This window comes from Cajanus cajan, chromosome 7 (assembly GCF_000230855.2).
Source record: "Cajanus cajan strain Asha chromosome 7, NIPB_CcT2T_4, whole genome shotgun sequence".
Lineage (NCBI taxonomy): Eukaryota > Viridiplantae > Streptophyta > Magnoliopsida > Fabales > Fabaceae > Cajanus > Cajanus cajan.
The window spans coordinates 56,050,159-56,069,030 of record NC_138523.1 but is presented as its reverse complement, the minus strand read 5'-3'; the positions used below and the strand labels follow the sequence as shown (position 1 = coordinate 56,069,030).

General features: G+C 31.6%; 3 protein-coding genes and 1 pseudogene across 4 annotated transcripts; 1 reads left to right on the top strand and 3 right to left on the bottom strand.

Moving 5' to 3' along the window:
- Nucleotides 1–184: 184 nt before the first annotated feature.
- LOC109819073 (uncharacterized) lies at nt 185–3,308 on the top strand. The gene is made up of 5 exons (XM_020384660.3): nt 185–358; nt 443–547; nt 2,340–2,410; nt 2,531–2,593; nt 2,736–3,308. Exons 1-5 carry the CDS (start codon nt 295–297, stop codon nt 3,048–3,050), a joined length of 618 nt encoding a protein of 205 aa, XP_020240249.1. The 5' UTR covers nt 185–294; the 3' UTR covers nt 3,051–3,308.
- Nucleotides 3,309–3,435: 127 nt separating this feature from the next.
- On the bottom strand, nt 3,436–7,730 carry LOC109806208 (cysteine-rich receptor-like protein kinase 29). The gene is made up of 7 exons (XM_020368586.3): nt 6,635–7,730; nt 5,883–5,999; nt 5,311–5,453; nt 5,005–5,215; nt 4,651–4,888; nt 4,398–4,548; nt 3,436–4,291 (listed from the first exon to the last, which is right to left on the bottom strand). Exons 1-7 carry the CDS (start codon nt 7,449–7,451, stop codon nt 3,959–3,961), a joined length of 2,010 nt encoding a protein of 669 aa, XP_020224175.1. The 5' UTR covers nt 7,452–7,730; the 3' UTR covers nt 3,436–3,958.
- A 1,252-nt stretch (nt 7,731–8,982) lies between these two features.
- On the bottom strand, nt 8,983–10,441 carry LOC109813369 (cysteine-rich receptor-like protein kinase 25; annotated as a pseudogene).
- Nucleotides 10,442–14,595: 4,154 nt separating this feature from the next.
- LOC109813360 (cysteine-rich receptor-like protein kinase 26) lies at nt 14,596–17,721 on the bottom strand. 2 transcript variants are annotated; one of them, XM_029270680.2, is made up of 7 exons: nt 16,839–17,720; nt 16,628–16,750; nt 16,243–16,385; nt 15,959–16,169; nt 15,587–15,824; nt 15,242–15,392; nt 14,596–15,093 (listed from the first exon to the last, which is right to left on the bottom strand). In XM_029270680.2, the coding sequence occupies exons 1-7, from the start codon at nt 17,632–17,634 to the stop codon at nt 14,752–14,754; spliced, it is 2,004 nt and encodes a 667-aa protein (XP_029126513.1). In that variant the 5' UTR covers nt 17,635–17,720; the 3' UTR covers nt 14,596–14,751. The 2 variants fall into 2 exon arrangements, with proteins under 2 accessions (XP_029126513.1, XP_029126514.1); XM_029270681.2 differs by having other exon boundaries at nt 15,006–15,142; nt 16,839–17,721.
- Between the last annotated feature and the right edge of the window lie 1,151 nt (nt 17,722–18,872).

The following is an 18,872-nucleotide window of genomic DNA, read 5'->3' as shown; positions in this document are numbered from 1 at the left end:
GTAAATTTAAGAATTTTATTTTTTTTAAAGGGTAATTTAAATATTTTATATATTTTTTTAAAAAAAGGGGGTGTGTTGAAACGGAGGTGTGTTTAACATCTGCCTTATCTACATCGGACACGAAAGCCCACTACAACGTTCCAAGAGGATAAGCCCACGTTTTTATACGAGTTTTAAACAAACTCATTTTCCCTAACCTATACCCTTCGTGGTTCGTAGTTCCTAGTCCAACAACGTGTGCATTCGCTACCTTAAACGCCCTTCGTAACCATCGGAGAAAGCTGACAATAAGACATGGCAGAGAGGAGCAAAGAGCTTCTCCAGTTTGAGCACAAGGGCACGCCCCTTTCTTCCTTAGGTCTCTATCTTTCTTCAATGGAATTTGTTTGCTAATTTTCATTTTCTTTTGTGCCCTAATGATGAAGTTCCTTTGTTCGTGCAGAATCTGCTCTTCTTGTTTCTGACAATAAAAGAGAATCGGAAATTCAAACTAGGAGACTCCCCCCTCATGGCACGCCCCTCACTGCTCCACTTCCCCCAAGCCAACGTACTCTTTCAAATTCATCTCAAGTGTTTAAATTTTACATGTTTTTATTAAGGCACATCTCAATTGTTGTTTTTCTTTTATTCATATAAAAAATAGCTGATATATTATAGTTGTCAGTTTGTTAAATTTATTTCTGTTACTTTTCTGTTATATTTGCTGAGATATGTTTCTATGCTTACCATTATAGTACCTCTGGTCCATATACAAGACCCTTTCAAATTTCAACTACTTCACAATTAAGATATCTTATTAATTCGGTTAGTAGTATTAAATTTGTCAACAATTTGCATTTTTTTCGAGAATTACCCTTAAAACTATTGGATTTCATTTTTGCTCTGGACGTCCAAGGGTAGTAATTGTGTATCTGCAATGAGAGTCTTAAGTGGTCTTCATGTCGGATATTTTAGGAGGCAACTGCAAAGACTCGCAGGCTCAAGTCAGTAAGAGCAAAGTTAAGAGTTGGCCAGGGTTAGAGAAATAGCATACCCTATGTGGGCTGCAATGAGATATTTATCGTCTCTTTGGTCTCATCTTTACTAAGAAGTTAGAGATAAGAGGACTATTCTGTGATAAGAAGATTATCCGTAGAGATATTAAACGGTGTGGTGAGTGGGGTGCCCTAATTGGCCATTTATGACCTAGACTAAGGTCCGAAACAACTGCCTAGAAGTTGGTAGCTTATGTTGACATGGGGTGCCGATTTGTTGACAATGTTTGTTCGATGCCTGGGATGCTTTGCTGTATGCAATTGCTGACATGTACATAGGCTGATGCATCGGATATACATGTCACATATGACGTGACTTTCCAATTGTTCATGATGATGCTTGGGATATACATGTCATGTATGATGTATGGGAGTTCCTAGACATTTAAATTTTGTTGCAAAGTTGTTTGGTTTGCTAAGTTAAATTTTTGCTTACTTGAGTTAGAACATAATGAAACTTGTATTTGTCTTATGACTTAATTTCTTTGTTGCTTTTGCTTTTATATTGCTCTATTTTATATCATTCTATACTTGTACTCTAGTTCTTGGAAATTCGTTGTACTCTGTACCTGTACTGTTACTCTTACCCACATCCATGCAAACTACCATCCTATTATGTCCCCAGCTAGTGTGATGGACCTGCAGTAGACGATGGTACTTCATTGTTATTGACCATAGATGCCCTTGAATTAGGGTCTCACTCTGAATCAGTTCCCCGCTGTGCTGCTGGAGTCCTCCCTAAAAGGGTCTCTTTGGTCTTATGTTGTCTTGAACCTAGCTTTTGGTTTGATCTGTCTGACACTGGTGTTTTTCTTCCCCTGGTGTTGTGTGCCAAACAGATTGGCTGTATGTTACTGGTTATTACTATAAGTGAAATAGTTTATTTGTTTAAGCATTCAAAGTTCAAGATCTTAATCATATTGTGATCCAATATAAACTCATCCTTGTCTACAAGAACTCTTTTATTTGTCTGGCATAATGGTATTGATTTAGTTTTCTCTGCCTATTCATGTGTGTTTTTGTAAATTGTTTTACAATTATTTCATATGTGATCGGTCTCTCTAGAATTTTAAATCATTAATTGCTAAACTTTTGGATGTAACAGACATTAACAAAACAAGATATTGTAGCCTTTTCCCTCAATAATATTTCACTGTTGAATTGTGTTTATATTAAGCTACCTAGTTATATTCTAGTCCTAAGCATTGAAGTAGATATAGTTTGAATTTAGCAGAACTCTGAATACAAAGTTATAAAATGAACTACAATTTTTTGCCTGAGATCAAATTTTGTTTGTTGATGTAGTTTTAGGGAAGGTTAAAGACTTCCTAGGAGTGATGTCAGAAGCAAATAAACGGCTGGAACTTGATGCAAAGGTTAAAACTTGATTTCTGATTGAAGCCATTGTTTTTACTGCTTTGCAAATATTTTCTCCCTTTTTTACTCTATTCTATCTTTTGTAGTTTTAAATATATTTGCTTATATATAATATGTAGGAACATCCCGAGAATTATGATATTGAAGAGCTAACTGGGAATGAATCCAAAGTTATTGAAATGGTCAGTGTTAGTCACTATTATAATTATTATTATTATTATTATCTCTCTTTGTATATCAATAATCCTTCTACCTGCTTGTCTATATATTACTGACATGCAATTAGTGAATTGAATTATTTATTTTACTTTTGTTTTCTTGCAGGATTTGATGCTTGGTGTTGCTGATCTTCATACATCAGAGGCGGTGGCTGCTGCTGAATCTGCAATTTCCACTTGTCAGCCAGTGATTCCATTGGCTGCTGATGGTAGTGAAACAGATTCGGAGGAAAGTAGTTCTGATGATGACAGTGGGGATGATGAAATTGAAAGTGGTGACAATTATCGCGATGATGGAAACAACAGTGAAAAGCCGTTCTCTCATGTTCAAGAATCTATTTCCGGCAAGGATAATATTCAGGAAAAACAAAAAGGAAAAGGTCATTCCAAAAAACGTCCAAGGATAGTTGAGCTATCATGAGCCTAACGAGTTTTTAGAATTGCGTCTAGTCACAATACATTTATTCATCTGGGGTTGGAGTTTTCTGTATGACTTACTCGTTGAAATATAACCCCACAATGGCCACATCAATGAGAATACAGTGGGAAAATTCCAAACTAGTACCATTGTATTTACGACCTCTCTGTCAGGGATAGGTAATGAAGTAACAAGACTTGCTACTAGGCTTTATTGTAGAGATCTTTATGCCCCCTATAGAAATATTTAAATTGTTGCGAACGTGCATTATTTAAGTTACTGTCCTTGCTAATTTAACCTCTTCTCTGCCAACGAGAAAAGAAGACAATACAGAAAAACAAAACTAATAAATACCGCGAGCTATGACAATAATCACAAATATCACAGGAAATAGGAAAATTAGTAATAATAATAAATTTTATCAGTGATTTAGTACCCGACGACTTATTTGTCCATTCATTGAAACTTATTCAGATGCAAAATATCATCCCACTGAAAATGGAGGTTTGGAGGAATTTTTAATTTTATCCGGTATATTATGCTATTGCAGCACATAGGGCAAGCTGTTCTACTAGCAGAATCTCCATAACACACATTTTATAACGCATAATTAAATCAGAGTTTCACATTACACGTTTTTATCTCACTTTACAGTGTGTTTGGTTTCACGTTTCCCGGGCTTAACTCACGTAAACGATGGAAAATAAGATGCTATGATTTTTTACTTCTGCGTCAAATCGGTTAAAACGTGAATCCAGACATGCACTTAAACAAAGGGATAGTTGGTCTGTCTACCAAAGAACAACTTATAAGAGTTCACATACACTGCAGTGACTGCACTTTAGTTGAAGAATTGAATCTGATTATTCCGAATTGACTATATTTCTGACTATTATCATTATGATGAAAGTCTAACGAGGATATGGCTCAGTAATTGAAGCCTCGTTAATCGATGTGTATTCGCTTGATCCTGTGGTTCTCGAATTAAACTCCCATAAGTGCATGTCTGGAAGGTTTCCAGTTCTACTATCCACATAAAATGCAGGTGCTAATGGTACTGGGAGAGTGAGAGAATGACTATTAAGCACGAGTACAACGGAAGCCATAGTGGGTCTGGCAGACACATTTTCTTGAACGCAGAGTAGTCCAATGTGAATGCATCTCATTATTTCATTTTGAAAACTGTTGTTTAATGTGGGATCTACAATATTTCTAGGAGTGCCTTCCCTCCAGTTTCGCCATGCCTGCATGAATTTGCTCAGTTACATATATTATTAGTTAGATTCCATTTCTATGGTAATGTAGATTAACACCCAGGCTTATATAAATGCAAAGAAAAGGATGACTTACAAAACTTAGTAGATCCTCTATATTCTCTCCATGACTAATGCCACTATTTCTCTGGCCACTAACAATCTCAAGAACCAATACACCAAAACTAAAAACATCAGACTTTTCTGAAAACTGTCCATGCATTGCATATTCAGGTGCCATGTATCCACTGCATCACAATAGGGAATATGCTTAGTTAAGCAAAATCTTTTCACAATCAAAAACTTTTTTTCTTCAATTTCAATTGTTATATAATAAATTAAATACTTACTAGGTTCCAACAATTCTATTTGTATCTCCATGAGTTTGATCCACAACAAATAATTTTGCTAAACCAAAATCTGATATTTTAGGATTCATTTCTTCGTCTAAAAGAATGTTACTTGCTTTGAGATCACGATGAATAATGCGCAATCGAGAATCCTGATGGAGGTAGAGAATGCCTCGAGCAGTACCTCCAATAATCTTGTAGCGTGTTTCCCAATTTAATTGTGCTCTATTAGTCTGATCTACATACACAAACAAGCCATATGAATCTTAGAAATGTGTAATTAAGTTTAGTCTTAAACCACAATGAAGTAATAAAGGTATGGTTCAATTAAACAGGCATAAAAATTAAACCTACTGAATACGAAGTAATCAAGGCTTTTATTTGGAACAAATTCATAGACAAGTAGTTTTTCCCTTCCTTCCAAACAGAAACCAAGTAGCCTAACTAAATTCCGGTGCTGAAGCTTGGCCACTAAAAGCACTTCATTCTTGAATTCTGTATCTCCTTGTCTAGAATCCGCTGATAGCCTTTTGACAGCAATCTCTTGTCCGTTGGAGAGCCTACCCTGAAAATACAACAGTTAGGAATAGTTAGCTCTCAGCTAGTAATTGTGTATATCATATTTGGATGAAGTTGTTATGTTTAAGAGTGTTATCTTACCTTGTAAACAGCCCCAAATCCACCTTGTCCGAGTTTATTAGAATCAGAAAAGTTATCAGTAGCTTCTCGTATGGTGTTAAAGCTGAATTGCAATGACTCAGAAATGTCAATTTCATCATCATCATGTTCTTCTTGTTGTTGAGCTTCACAAGGGGGAACGGATTTAAATTAGTGAGCTTTTTCATATGTGATATGAGAGCAATATTACAATTTACAAAACAAGGTTTCTCCGACTAAGCTGATAAAAAATTCAATGCAGTCTAAAACTACCGTTGTTAGATATAATTTCTTATCGTGAAACCGAAGCACGAAGGTTATTGGCTTCCTCTGTGTTTGGCTATTCCTAGCAGTAATTGAGTGAAGCATTCTTGAAGTAATTACCGAAAGTTATTTTATTTTTACAAAATGGATTGTATGTTTATCTCACATGATTTAATGGAAGGATTTACTCTAGATTAAGATAATAGTTCGCCTATGATTTTAGTTTGAGTTGCATTGTTTTTACTTCATTGCAACAATGTGGGACTATTAAATAGAAAAACATGTCACAGTAAACCATTACTTCCACTTACTTTTATACTTCTTCCCTGGCTTCCTTGCTCTAAAATAGATGCAGATAAAAATGAGCACCGCAACAACTACGAAAACTGGTACTGCAACTGCTATGGCAATGGTAATTGTGTTGCTTCCTGCACAAATCAAAATTCTCAGTGGGACATTCCATAAACAAAAATGCTAAATTGCATGGAAAACTGTTGCAAGAACAGAAATATGATTTGTTATTTTGTTACAAATACCATCACTGTTCCACAGATAAAGACAATAAAATATCAACAAGTCCAATAACTAATTTTTAAGGCCCTCTTAAGCACGATTTTTGAAAATTTGTTACCTTCCACATCCTAAATATCACCCAAACTGAAAACACGAAAACACCAAGTACAATCGGCTGTATTACAACAATTGTTTTCTTCAAAACAAATACACATGATACGTTGGTATAACTCTGATGACAATTATTCGTACTATTTAGCGCAACACTTTATATTTTTCCTCTGTCAGATGAATAAAGAAAACAACACTGCAAGAAGAAGAAAACGTTCATAATTCTGCACGCGTAAAAACTGTAAGATGAAGTAATTTAATTCACTAGAAGCAATTGATCACTTGATTAAGATAGTCTATACTGACAGTACAAAACTACAAATAGATCTTTATTATACCATGCTGATTACTTTTATAATGACTATCTTAAAAGATAGATTTACCATAATTTTTTAGATTGTTTTAGTAACAATACATAGAAATTGTAACGAGTGCATACCTTCTGAGGTGGTGCTGGTGGAGGGTGGCGGTGTATATGCTGTAGGTCCATAAAAATGGTACGAGGTTTCAAACCTCATGCTACAACTGGGTCTAACAACCCTACCACCTTTGCTATCTTTACAACAATCTATTGGGATACGTTCAATGGACTGAGCCAAGCAATCATCGCAATCTGAGCCTGACAAGTCCGGTGTGCACTGAACAAGACCATATATGACCTTGTCATCAGGAATAGATATATTTCCTACGCCATACTTAAGACGAGAGTCACCTGATGCAGCTTGGCTTTTCAAGTCACGCAGCAACGAGCTGAGACTTCGATTGAACTGATCCAAGTCCGTTGCATTTATCGTGTTGTGAGCATAATACGCAGGTCCAGTTTCCATGAGGGAAAATATTGAGCGATCTGAGTAGCGCAACATGCATTTCTCATTCTCGTACCACCCAATTGCTTCCTTTCTGTTTGGACAAAGCTGTGTGAGATTGGCCCTGGAACCGTTGAGACAACTGCGGCATTCTTCTGGCTTAACATCTCCTCTGCACAGCCCAATGGCGTACACTTTGTCAGTGTTTTCGCCGTTTGTGAAATTGTAGAAACCATAGTCGATTTCTGTATTGGAAATGAGAGTGGACAAAAGGGTGTTGAGGTTCGTGTGGTATGTGCTGTTGGCTGTGTAGTTTCCTCTGTTGGTAAAATCACAGAAGTATTGGTAGTCTTGTGTAGTGTTAGCGGCGCTAACTTGAGATATAGAAATTGTTATGAGAAGAATATTACAAAGAAAGGAAAAAAGTAGCCTTGATGAAAACACAACCATGTTGGTTGTCTTACAATTAAAAATTTGATGGTTGAAGCTTTTTCAGATATGAACGAGACAATGAGTTATCTTTTATTGGCCAAGGAATACGATCAAGTTACGCGGTTGGTCGCTTGTTCACGGGTATCATCACTGCTTTCAAATTTATATTTCGTCAAATGCAACAACTGATTACTTTGTGTAATTCTTAAGGGAGGCTTCTTAGAAATAACATTGTTATTTCATGAGTGCTTATGTTCATCTCATACTTCTCTTACAACTCCTTTTTTTATTATTTCTCTTTTTATTTCTTATTATATGATTCGTTCCATTCATCAATTTATCTTTATTTCTTCTTCTTCTTCTTTTTTTTACACCGTACACCCAGAAATGGGATGTACCCGCGTTCCCATTTTCCCTTTTTCTTTGGGTGAGTCGTGTATAAATAAAATAAAACTGTTTTAATTCAGGTGGGAAAGGTAAGACCAATGTTGATCTTGATAGGTTTGGTTTCCTCCGCCATCAAATTTAGGCCTTGTTTAACATAATTGATTTACAACTTCTTTGTTAAGTGTTGACTGGTGAAGACTGCCATCTAGGCATGCCTTGAGTCACGAAAAGGATATATATTGTGTGATTGGTTAATACTGTAGAAAATATCATGACGTTGACTAGGATGAGAGGTTTCAAATTTCAATATTGGCGTCCCAGTTGTATATTTGTAGTTATTATCTTTGTTCTTTTTTCATAATCATTTTGATTTTATTTTTTATTTATATTTTTAAAATCAATAATTTTATTTTTATTTTTACTCTTAATAATTAATGTATGTTTAATAAATATTGTGTTTATTTATTTTTAATATATCTATTTTTTCTTCAATCATCTAAAAGATATAATAGGAAAATAAGTAATAAATAATTTAAAAAACTAAAATATAAGTTACTTTCTTAATTCTGTATGAATCTACGTCAAAAAAAAAAAAACAAAATAAAGGGAGTACTTCAGTGTCAAATGAAATTATAAAATTTGTCTTGTATTAATTATTATAGAGCTGAGTTTCAGAAAATATTTTCATTCTCTTCATTCGTTTAATTAATCATTTTTTTTATATTTTTCTCATCATTTATTATGTAGTATTTATTCCTACACATCATTCGTCTAATTAACCCACTTTTTATATTTTTTTCCACCATTTATTATATAATATTTATTTCTACACGTAATTTAAAGTAATTATAGTAAAACTTAGCAAATTTACCACACACGTCAATATATTATTAGAAATGTTTTTTACATTATCAATGCATTCTAAGTAATTTCCATTTACAATTTATTTTGTTAAATAATTTACTTTTATGTTAGTTTATGATTGAACATGGTGGAAGTCTAAAATTATATTAGGGCATCTCCAATGGAAGTAATTCATCTGAGTTGTACTTTCATGCATTAAAAAATAAAAAAAGTGATTTTCAATATGTCATGTCAATATTAAGCAACTCAAACACAAATTTACTTAAATAATAAGAAATTTAAGAAATTTAACTTTTAGAATTTTTTTCTAATCATTTATGAATCAAATTTAAATTTTTATTAAAAAGGATAATTGCACTATAATGAAAGAAAATAAATTACGAGAAAAAAATATACAATAAGTAGATATTAAAAATAAAATAAAGCAATATAGTAAATACATAAACATTATACGAAATTAATTTTCATCATTATTATTTTCGAAACGTTCCCAAATATGTTCAATAAGATCTGGTAAGGAACGGTTGCTTTAGAAAGCAACTCTCTCTCTTCTTCAAGCAACTCATGTTACCACGTTAGAGTCCTTCAATAGCAAGAAACCAGGACTTGAATTGTTTCATGAGACAAATAACTCTCATTATATTTTCTCCATAAATATAAATCACAATTCACAACATCTTAAATATATGACTATTCTAAATAAAGTTCAGAAAATAAAAAATAACCCAAGTGTAAAACACACAAGCACGAAGTCGAAAGTTCGTATCTAAGACTAAAATAACAAGTGTTGCTGCTGCAGCTTATTTACGAGGAGATCGATTCTCCTGATAATTAAGCTAACTAGAATAGAGCTTAATTACTTTCAAAGTAATTTTCTTAAACAGAAATGAAAAATGAACACAAGAACAACAGCAGCAAAGGGATTATATCCACCGAAGTTCCTGATGCGTTATTAGTAACCGTAGAAGATGATGGTGATAGTGATGGTGATAATGATAATGATGATGTTGCATATACCGGAGGTCCATAGAAGAGAGATGAGGTTTCATATCTGAGATTACAACTGGGCCTAACAATTCTAGCACCAATCCTGGTAGTGCAACAATTTGAGGCGTCTTTGATGGACTGAATCAAACAGTTATCGCAGTCTGGGCCAGACAAATCAGGAGTGCACTGCACAAGCCCATATATTGTTTTGTTATCTGGAGAAGTTGCATTGGCTGTGGCATATTTACTCTCAGAGTCACCCAACGCAGCTTTTCTTCTCAAGCCATCAAGCAACTCCTTCACCACTTTATTGAACTGCTCCACTTGCGTCGTTGCATTCACTAAACTCCACGCAAAATACGCAGGCCCAATTTCTACGTGGGAAAATATTGAACGGTCTGAGTAACGCAACATGCATTTCTCATCCTCGTACCACCCAACTGCTTCCTTTTTGTTTGGACAAAGCTGCGTGAGATTGGCTCTCGAATATTGGAGGCACTTTCGGCATTCCTCTGCCTTAACATCTCCTCTGCACACCCCAATGGCGTACACTTTGTCTGCGTGAGAGTGGACAAGAGGGTGTTGAGGTTCGTGTGGTAGGTGCTGTTGCCTGTGTAGTTTCCTCTATCGTTATTATGATCACAGAAGTAGTGGTAGTACTTTTCTGCATTGTTATCGGCGCTGGCTTGGGATATAAAATTTGTTACCAGAATTAGGACACAACAAACAAAGGAAAGTGACCTCTTGATGAAAACACACCCATTTGGTAATTATCTTTTCTTATATGAATCTGCTCTTGGATGAAGTTATTGGCTCAATGAAAATTATTTCTGCTCTTGCTAGCTTTTATAACCAAATTTATTTACTTTGCCTACCGCGACTTTGAAACCAAACATTGTTTATTGATGATACACCAAAAAAAACATCATTTATTGATGTGTAGAAACGAAACTCTTTTCATTCAATTCGTGGGACTTTCCTATGGGAACAACATGGATCTTGATAGGTTTCCAATAGAAAATTCAGCATAGTTGACTTGACTGACCCAAAGTCCTCCGTTTCGATTTTTGTAATTTTTTCTTCAATTAATAATAATTAGGTTCATTATTTTTATATTTCAATTGATGTCTAATTTTATTTTATTTTTATTATGAAAAGGAAACAAGATATGTAGAAAGTTGCCTTAATTTATGTTTGGTAAAGAGAAAAGAAATGAAGGAAAAAGAAGAGAAAATAAAAAAAGAGAAGTATAGAGAAATAGAATAAAAATAAAAGTGTTTGGTAAAGGAAAAATAGAAGAGAAATAGAGTAAAAGTTTATTTTTTTACAAATAATTTTATTTTAAAATCATAAGTCAAAACTATTATTATTATCATAAAAATTAGATTGTTTACTATTTTTATTTTTAAAATTATATATATATATAACTTCCACATATTTTCCCACATTTTAGAGGGAAAGTATTTTTTATCACCGGGCCCACAAAAACTTTTCCTCGTTTCTCTTTAATTCTTCCTTATCAAATATAATCACTTTTTCACACTTTCTTACACTTCTTTATTCTTCTCTTCCATTTCTTTTACCAAACAAACCCTTAAAGAAAAAGTCTCTACATATCATCATTGAATATAACAAAGGTTTTTTTTTTTTTTTTGTTACAAGTAACGAAGGTGAAGCTTGAAGCTCTACAAATGAATGAGCTTTTATTTAATTACTCAATTGTTGATTTTAGGTTCACTAAAAGATTATTATCATTTGTTTTATGCATAAAATTTAATTAAATAGCAAAATAATCCGTGCATTTTAATTTGAGAAATGCTATTAATTGTATAATAAAAAAATTATATATAAATTAGAATCATTATATCGAATGATATTCTTCAAATATTTTTAACTGATTTTTTCTATGAGAGTTTTAGAAATTTTTTCCACCTCTCATCTTTTTTAATTTTTTTTAATTTTTAAATTTAAATTGAATTTCAGTATTATTTTTAAAAATAATATCACTAATTAAAAATAATTTTGTATTACAATATAATTTTTTCATTCTAAATCTAAAAATAATTAATTATATGTTCAAAAATTATTTATTTATTATAAATTTTATTTATAATATAATTTATATATTTAAATATATTTATTTACTATATATTATAACTATATAAAATATATATTTATTTTATATAGTTATAAAATAAATATTTTGTTTGAATAGTCGTGTTCATTTGGTCAATTTAATCTAATGAACACTCTTATAAAAAAGAGAATTGACTCCTAAAGATGTTCATTCAATTCATATATATATATATAGATAGATAGATAGACTATTAATTATATAATTTATATTCATAAAAAAATATTATCTCTTAAATTATGAGTTGTGTCATTAAATAAAATTACTAGTAAATTATTTAATTAAGCCTATGGATATTTGAATGATAAAATCAAAATTTGTGATATTATTAATTAAAATTAAATTTAGATATGTTTTTAATCTTTTAAATTTATACAAAGTTTATTTTTCTCTCAAATGTGATTTTTTAGTCTCTTATAAATAGTTCATTTTTTTATCCTCATTTAATTTGTTGTCTCTTTAATCTTTGATAAGGATTAAAAGTGGTTTATTTTTAAATTAAAAAATCACTTTTAATTTTAAGAAACTAAAAATGAATTTAATTCAAATTTAAGAACCTATAAAATAATTTGCTGTCAAAAACTAAAAAATAATTTAATTATTTTTATTGATATCAATGAATTAGCTATTTATTTTCATATGAATCGATTTATAAAAAAAAGTTAAAATTAATAATAATAAATACGTATTATTCTGAGAAAATTGTGTAAGGAGAAGGTTTGGTACGAAGTAGCAGTTTTGCTTTTTCTTTGGGTTTAGTCGTGTGGAAACAAAACTGCGTGGGAAAGGCCTTATGTTAACGTTGATATTCATACCAATACCAAATTTAGGCCTTGTCTTCTCTGACTGATGTTGACCTTGATACAAGGTTTCCAATAACTTGTTTGTTGGGTATTAACTTAGAAAAACTGCCATCTGGGTCGTGGAAGGACACAGACAATAAAGGACTTTGTGTGATTGGTTAATGCTACACAAAATTAATTTCATCAAGCTATATATGTGACAGGATTTCAATTTACGGGTCTCAATTCTATATACTCTTATTTGCTAAGATCAATTGTAATTATTACTAATTAAGGAGCTTGCTGTAATGTCAGTTGCTACTTGCTAAGTTATGAGTTTTTAATCTTTTTCTGTTATGTATTTGTTTCATTGTAAAGTCAAATTACTTATTCATAACCGGAATATTTATGGTAAGTGGAATATGATGACTTGATAGAAAAGTTTTTGAAATTTAAGGGGTACCGTATTGATGAAAGATTTTATCAGGGTTAATTAAATACCTTTTTTTTTACTGACGGATATATATCATCCAAGGTCCTATATATGTCCAACACCGAACAATTTTAGTTTTACAAATTTTGTATAATTTTAGTCCTCAAATTTTAATTAAATAATTTTAATTTTTTAAGTATTTATAATTTTGTCTCTTAAGTACAATAATTATGTGATTTTAATATTTCAATTATTATAATTATATAAATTTTTACTTATTTAAATTATATATATTAATAATCTTAATAATAATAATAAATATATATCATTTAATATATATATATATATATATATATATATATATATGTGAAAATTATAATATATGTGACTTAAATAGGTCAAAATTTATATAGTTGTGATATTTTAAATGTTAAAATTATATAATTATGATATTTAAGACTACAATTATATAATTAAATCTAAAAGATCAAAATTATAAATATTTAAAAAATTAAAATAATTTAATTCAAATTTCAAAAATTAAAATTACACAATTATAATTTTTTTCTATTACACAATTATAATACTATAGGATAAAAAAAGGCAATTAAGTCTCGTTTATAAATAAGAAATGAAGATGGTTAAACACTTGAACCTGGTTTTGATACGAAAGATATTTGTATCGGTGTGTGAAAAAAAAATTCTCTTTCAATTCAATTCGTGAAAATTAATGGCCTTATGTTTTGACCAATTTTTATACGAGTAGCAACATTATGACACCTAATAAATGATAACCTTAAACATCTTATTAATATTTATCATGATTTTTATTATATCATATTTTCTATATATTTTTCTTCTTCTATATTTTTATCTATTTAAGTTTCATTTGCCCTTTGGAGTAGCCTAAAAACAAGAATAAATAAATAAATAAAGAGAGCTAAAGTGTAAATAACTTGGTATGTTTGATTGTGGAGAAGTGAGGACTCTTAATTAAAAAATATAGTCTGGCGAGAAAATTAATTCACTAGAGAAACCCTAACACATATACCAACTGGTTTACCGTAAACCATCTCCTAATCTTCTCCACCGAAAACTTTATCTTAAAAAAAATCTCTAAAATATTTTAGAGACAAGATATTTTAATTAAAATTAAACATATTGCACCAATTAACAAAAAGAAGGATAACTTAAGTCAGTTAGAGAGGATAAAAATGAAGAAAAAATAGTTCATAAACAAAAAATCTAGTTCAAATACTTTCTATATTTAATTAGAATATTAAAACATATTTATTTATTAAACAAGCTTATTCTAATTTAAGCAACTTAATTATAACCCACTAAAGTAATTTTTATCCTACATACATGTACAGAACAATTCAATTATTCGAAGAGCAACACCAACACTAAGTATATTTTCCAATAACAAAAATGGCCATTGTGTCATAGCATGTAACACGGTATATATGAATAAGGAGAATTTATATAAGGTATTTTTCCCCCAGCAATTTTGTTTTATAAAATAATTTTTTAGGAGTGAAATGAGAAGAGAATAATAAAGAAAAGTGTAAGATGAGATACCTAAAGACAACCATTGAAATAACATTACTAGTTTCTATGTATGGTCTATTTAAACAAGACATCACACCAACAAATTAGGCGACTTTCCAACATATTAGATATTGTATTTTATTCAAATAAACAAGTGGCTATGACCCCTACAACAAAAATCTAGCGAGGATACGGCTCAGTAATTGAAGCCTTATTAACTGAATTGTGAGTTGATTCACTTGATCGTGTTTCCCCTGAATTATGCGTTGATGATGATAGCATGTTCGGAAGGCTTCTAGTTCTACTATCCACAACGAATGCAGGTTCTGAAGGTACCGGAAGAGTGAGAGAATAACTATTGAGCATGAGCACAACAGAGGCCATGGTTGGTCTAGCAGCCACATTTTCTTGAACACATAATAATCCAATGTGGATGCATCTCATTTTTTCATCTCTCGAGCCGTTATCTAATGTCGGATCTACAATATTTGTAGCTGTTCCATCCCTCCAGTTTCGCCATGTCTGCATGAATTTGTTTAAATGCCCATGTTAGTTACTTCACAGATTCCACCTATACAGTAATGTGAAGGAATAAATTATTTTCTAATCCTATTATTCTAATTAATGACAAGGACAATAAAGATTTTGTAAGAAGAAAAGAAAGACTTACAAAGGTCAATAAATCCTCCATGTTCTCTCCACGATGAATACCACTATTTTTTTTACCACTTACAATCTCAAGAAGCAATACACCAAAACTAAAAACATCTGATTTTGCAGAAAATTGACCATATATTGCATATTCAGGTGCCATGTATCCACTGTATGTCAAATGTCAACAAATTTAATTACTCATAAATTTTATAACATTTTCAACATAATGTAAAATATTATATTATATGTAGTTGATTGAAAATAAATTTTCACAATAAAATATTTTACTTAATAGTTACCTAAAATTAAGCTTCTATAACAATAAACAAGTTATAAGTTTATAAAATAATTTTACACTTACTATGTTCCAACAACTCTACTTGTGTTTTCTTGAGTTTGATCAATGTGAACTAATCTTGCTAATCCAAAATCTGATATCTTAGGAAGCATGTCTTCATCTAAGAGAATGTTGCTTGCTTTGAGGTCACGATGTATAATTCGCAATCTAGAATCTTCGTGGAGATAAAGAATGCCTCGAGCAATACCTCCAATAATTTTGTAGCGATTTTGCCAATTCAATAGCATTTTCTTTATTGGATCTATATATACACACCGAAACCAGATGAATATTAAAAGCAATTTTAATTGTCAATATGTCTTGTACCAAAACTAAAGTATAACATGGTAATAATCCAGTTAAATAATTAATAATTATGCAGACATCCGAGCTTACCAAATATGAAGTAATCAAGGCTTTTATTAGGAACAAATTCATACACAAGTAGCCTTTCTCTTCCTTCGAGGCAGAAACCAAGTAGCCTAACTAAATTTCGGTGCTGAAGCTTGGCCACTAAAAGCACTTCATTCTTAAATTCTATATCTCCTTGCCCAGAATCCCTTGACAACCTTTTTACAGCAATCTCTTGTCCATTGGAAAGCTGACCCTGAAAATACATCACAGTCCAGTATAGTATTCGAATAGGTGATATTTATCTGAATATAAAAACGTCATCTTACTATGTATACAGCTCCAAACCCGCCTTCTCCAAGTTTATTAGAATCAGCAAATTCATTTGTAGCGACTCGTATGGTGTCAAAGTTGAATTGCAATGACTCAGCAAATGTAATTTCATCTTCATGACCATCTTCTTCTCTTTTAACTGAGGACCCGGATAAAAATTTTGAGTATTTAGAGGTGATCAATGAATGCAGGCAAAACATGCTTTGGACTACGAAAACATTTCTTATTATTGTCTGCAAAATATCTCGGTTTATTAATTTAACAGAAGGAATATCACAAGGTTTGTCAGAAAGAGTTCAGTTATATTGTCCCTTTAAATTGTAAGACCATTTTGTATAACATGTAAGGTAAATCCATCTTGAGAGGGAGACTTGGACTTACTTTGGATCTTTTTTCTTGGCTTCCTAACTCTTTGAAAGATGCAGAAAAGAGCGAGTGCTAAAACAACACCAGCAACGGGCACTGCTATGGCGATGACAGTTCGGGTGACTGTGTTGCTCTTTCCTGCATGAATAAAACGTAGAAAAGCCAACACAATTAAACCTGATTTTGGAAAATTTATGAGCGCATAAAAGTGCAGACTAGCTATTACCTTGTGAAGAAGTGACGTTGGTGGAGGGTGATGGGGGTGGTGCATCTGTGTCTAATTTGATCGTAGGTCCGTAGTAGCTGTAAGGGTCAAATCTAATTCTACAACTGGGTTTTAAAACATTGCCTCCAGCCTTGCCACTACAACAATCTGGGATTTTTGAGATAGCTTCGTCCAAGCACTTGGTGCAATCTTCGGATGACAAATCGGGCGTGCACTGTGTTAGACCGTATATGGTTTTAAAATTCGGAGCAGGTGCAGAACCTGTAGCATACTTACGACGAGAGTCACCTGATGCAGCTATGGCCGTTAGATTCCTCATCAAGTTCTGGAGCGCTTCATTGAATTGATCCACCGAACCAGTTACGTTCAACGTGTACAAGAGTTCGACCGTAGGTTGATTTTCCATGAGGCCAAATATTGAGCGGTTAGAGTAGCGCAACATGCACTCTCCAGTCCAAAAAATAGCCTCTTTCTGGTTTGGACATTGCTGTGCGAGAGTGACTCTGGATTGATTGAGGAATCCGAGGCATTTATCCTGAGTAATATCTCCTCTGCAGAGCCAAATGGCGTATACTTTGTCCGTGCCTTGGCCATATGAGAAATTGTAGAAACCGTAGTTGATTTCTGTGCGGGAATAGAAACTGGACAAGAGGGTGTTGAGGTTGTTGTGATAGGTGCTATTGCTTGTGTAGTTGCCTTTGCTGTTATCACATGATGCCTGGGCACTCACATGCGATACCACTACGACAAAGAGACACCAAACAAAGGAAAGGAACTTCAAACAAATAGCATCCATTACAAGCACTGAACGGGGAGATCCAAGCTTTGCATAACAATTAACAAAGCAGTGCCTTTTACTACAATAGCCTACCAGGAAAGGTTCTTATAATATAATTCAGTGGCTATAAACTCGCCACTCTTGATATTTATTAATATTGGCTCTAATTTTAAAATTCAACTTTTTTTTACTAGATTTTCTTTTATTTCTCCATTAAAAAAAACTCTTATTTTAGTTTAAAAATTATTTTTTAACACATAAATACCATTGCCCATAAGTTTTTATATGCATCTTCTATAAAAATCGATACTTATAAAATTGAACTAGTCAATATTTATAAAATTGGATTATTTATAGAACTGGTTAAGATTTTAGTTCAAAATTTAATAGTTTAACCACAATTAACTTATGGTCAAATTGATATTAATTAAATAGTAATTAAAAATATGATATAATAAATTTATAATTCTCTCTCTATATATATATATAATTTTCTAAGATCTTCATATTTAAAGTATATATATATATATATATATATATATATATATATATATATATTTAAAAAAATCATAATAATTAAGTTTCAAGTGATACGCGTCAACATTTATTAATAATAATAAAGGGATATAGTGTATTTGAAATGTTTCCATATTAAATTAAACTTTTTTTTTGTTTGGCTGAATAATTCCCCCTAAGATTTTTGCAGCCGATAAAACTTGTAATCAGCTTGCTTTGACTTGTGAAAATTAGTGTGTGTTTGATTTTTAGTTTCATCTAACTAAACTCGCGTTCAATTCAATTTAACACTCTTGTTATTTCATTTGTACATTGAAATATGCAAAATTTCTGTTTACCATTCAAACAAATTTTCAAACACATCCTAGTCCTCATTCATTACTTTAACCTTTTCTTTTTCCACGTTTGACTGAATAATCTTGTTTTTTCCTCTAAAATATTTGCAGCCAAAAATATGTAATCATGTATGACTGTATGCATTGACTTGTGGGTTGTCACAGTGCTAAATACGGTGACCACTTGCCTTGCCGTAAAATATGGTGAAGAGAAGTCAGAAGTGTACTCCTTTTTTTAAACAAAAGAAAATTCTATAGGACTCTTTTAAATTTAAAGGATTTTAGAACAGTGTTTTTTTTATATATATAATATATGAATGTTTGATTTTAAAGAAGTTATTTTTTTTCATTTGAACATATATTTTTTTAAAATTTATATATATATATATAAGAAATCTTTAACTT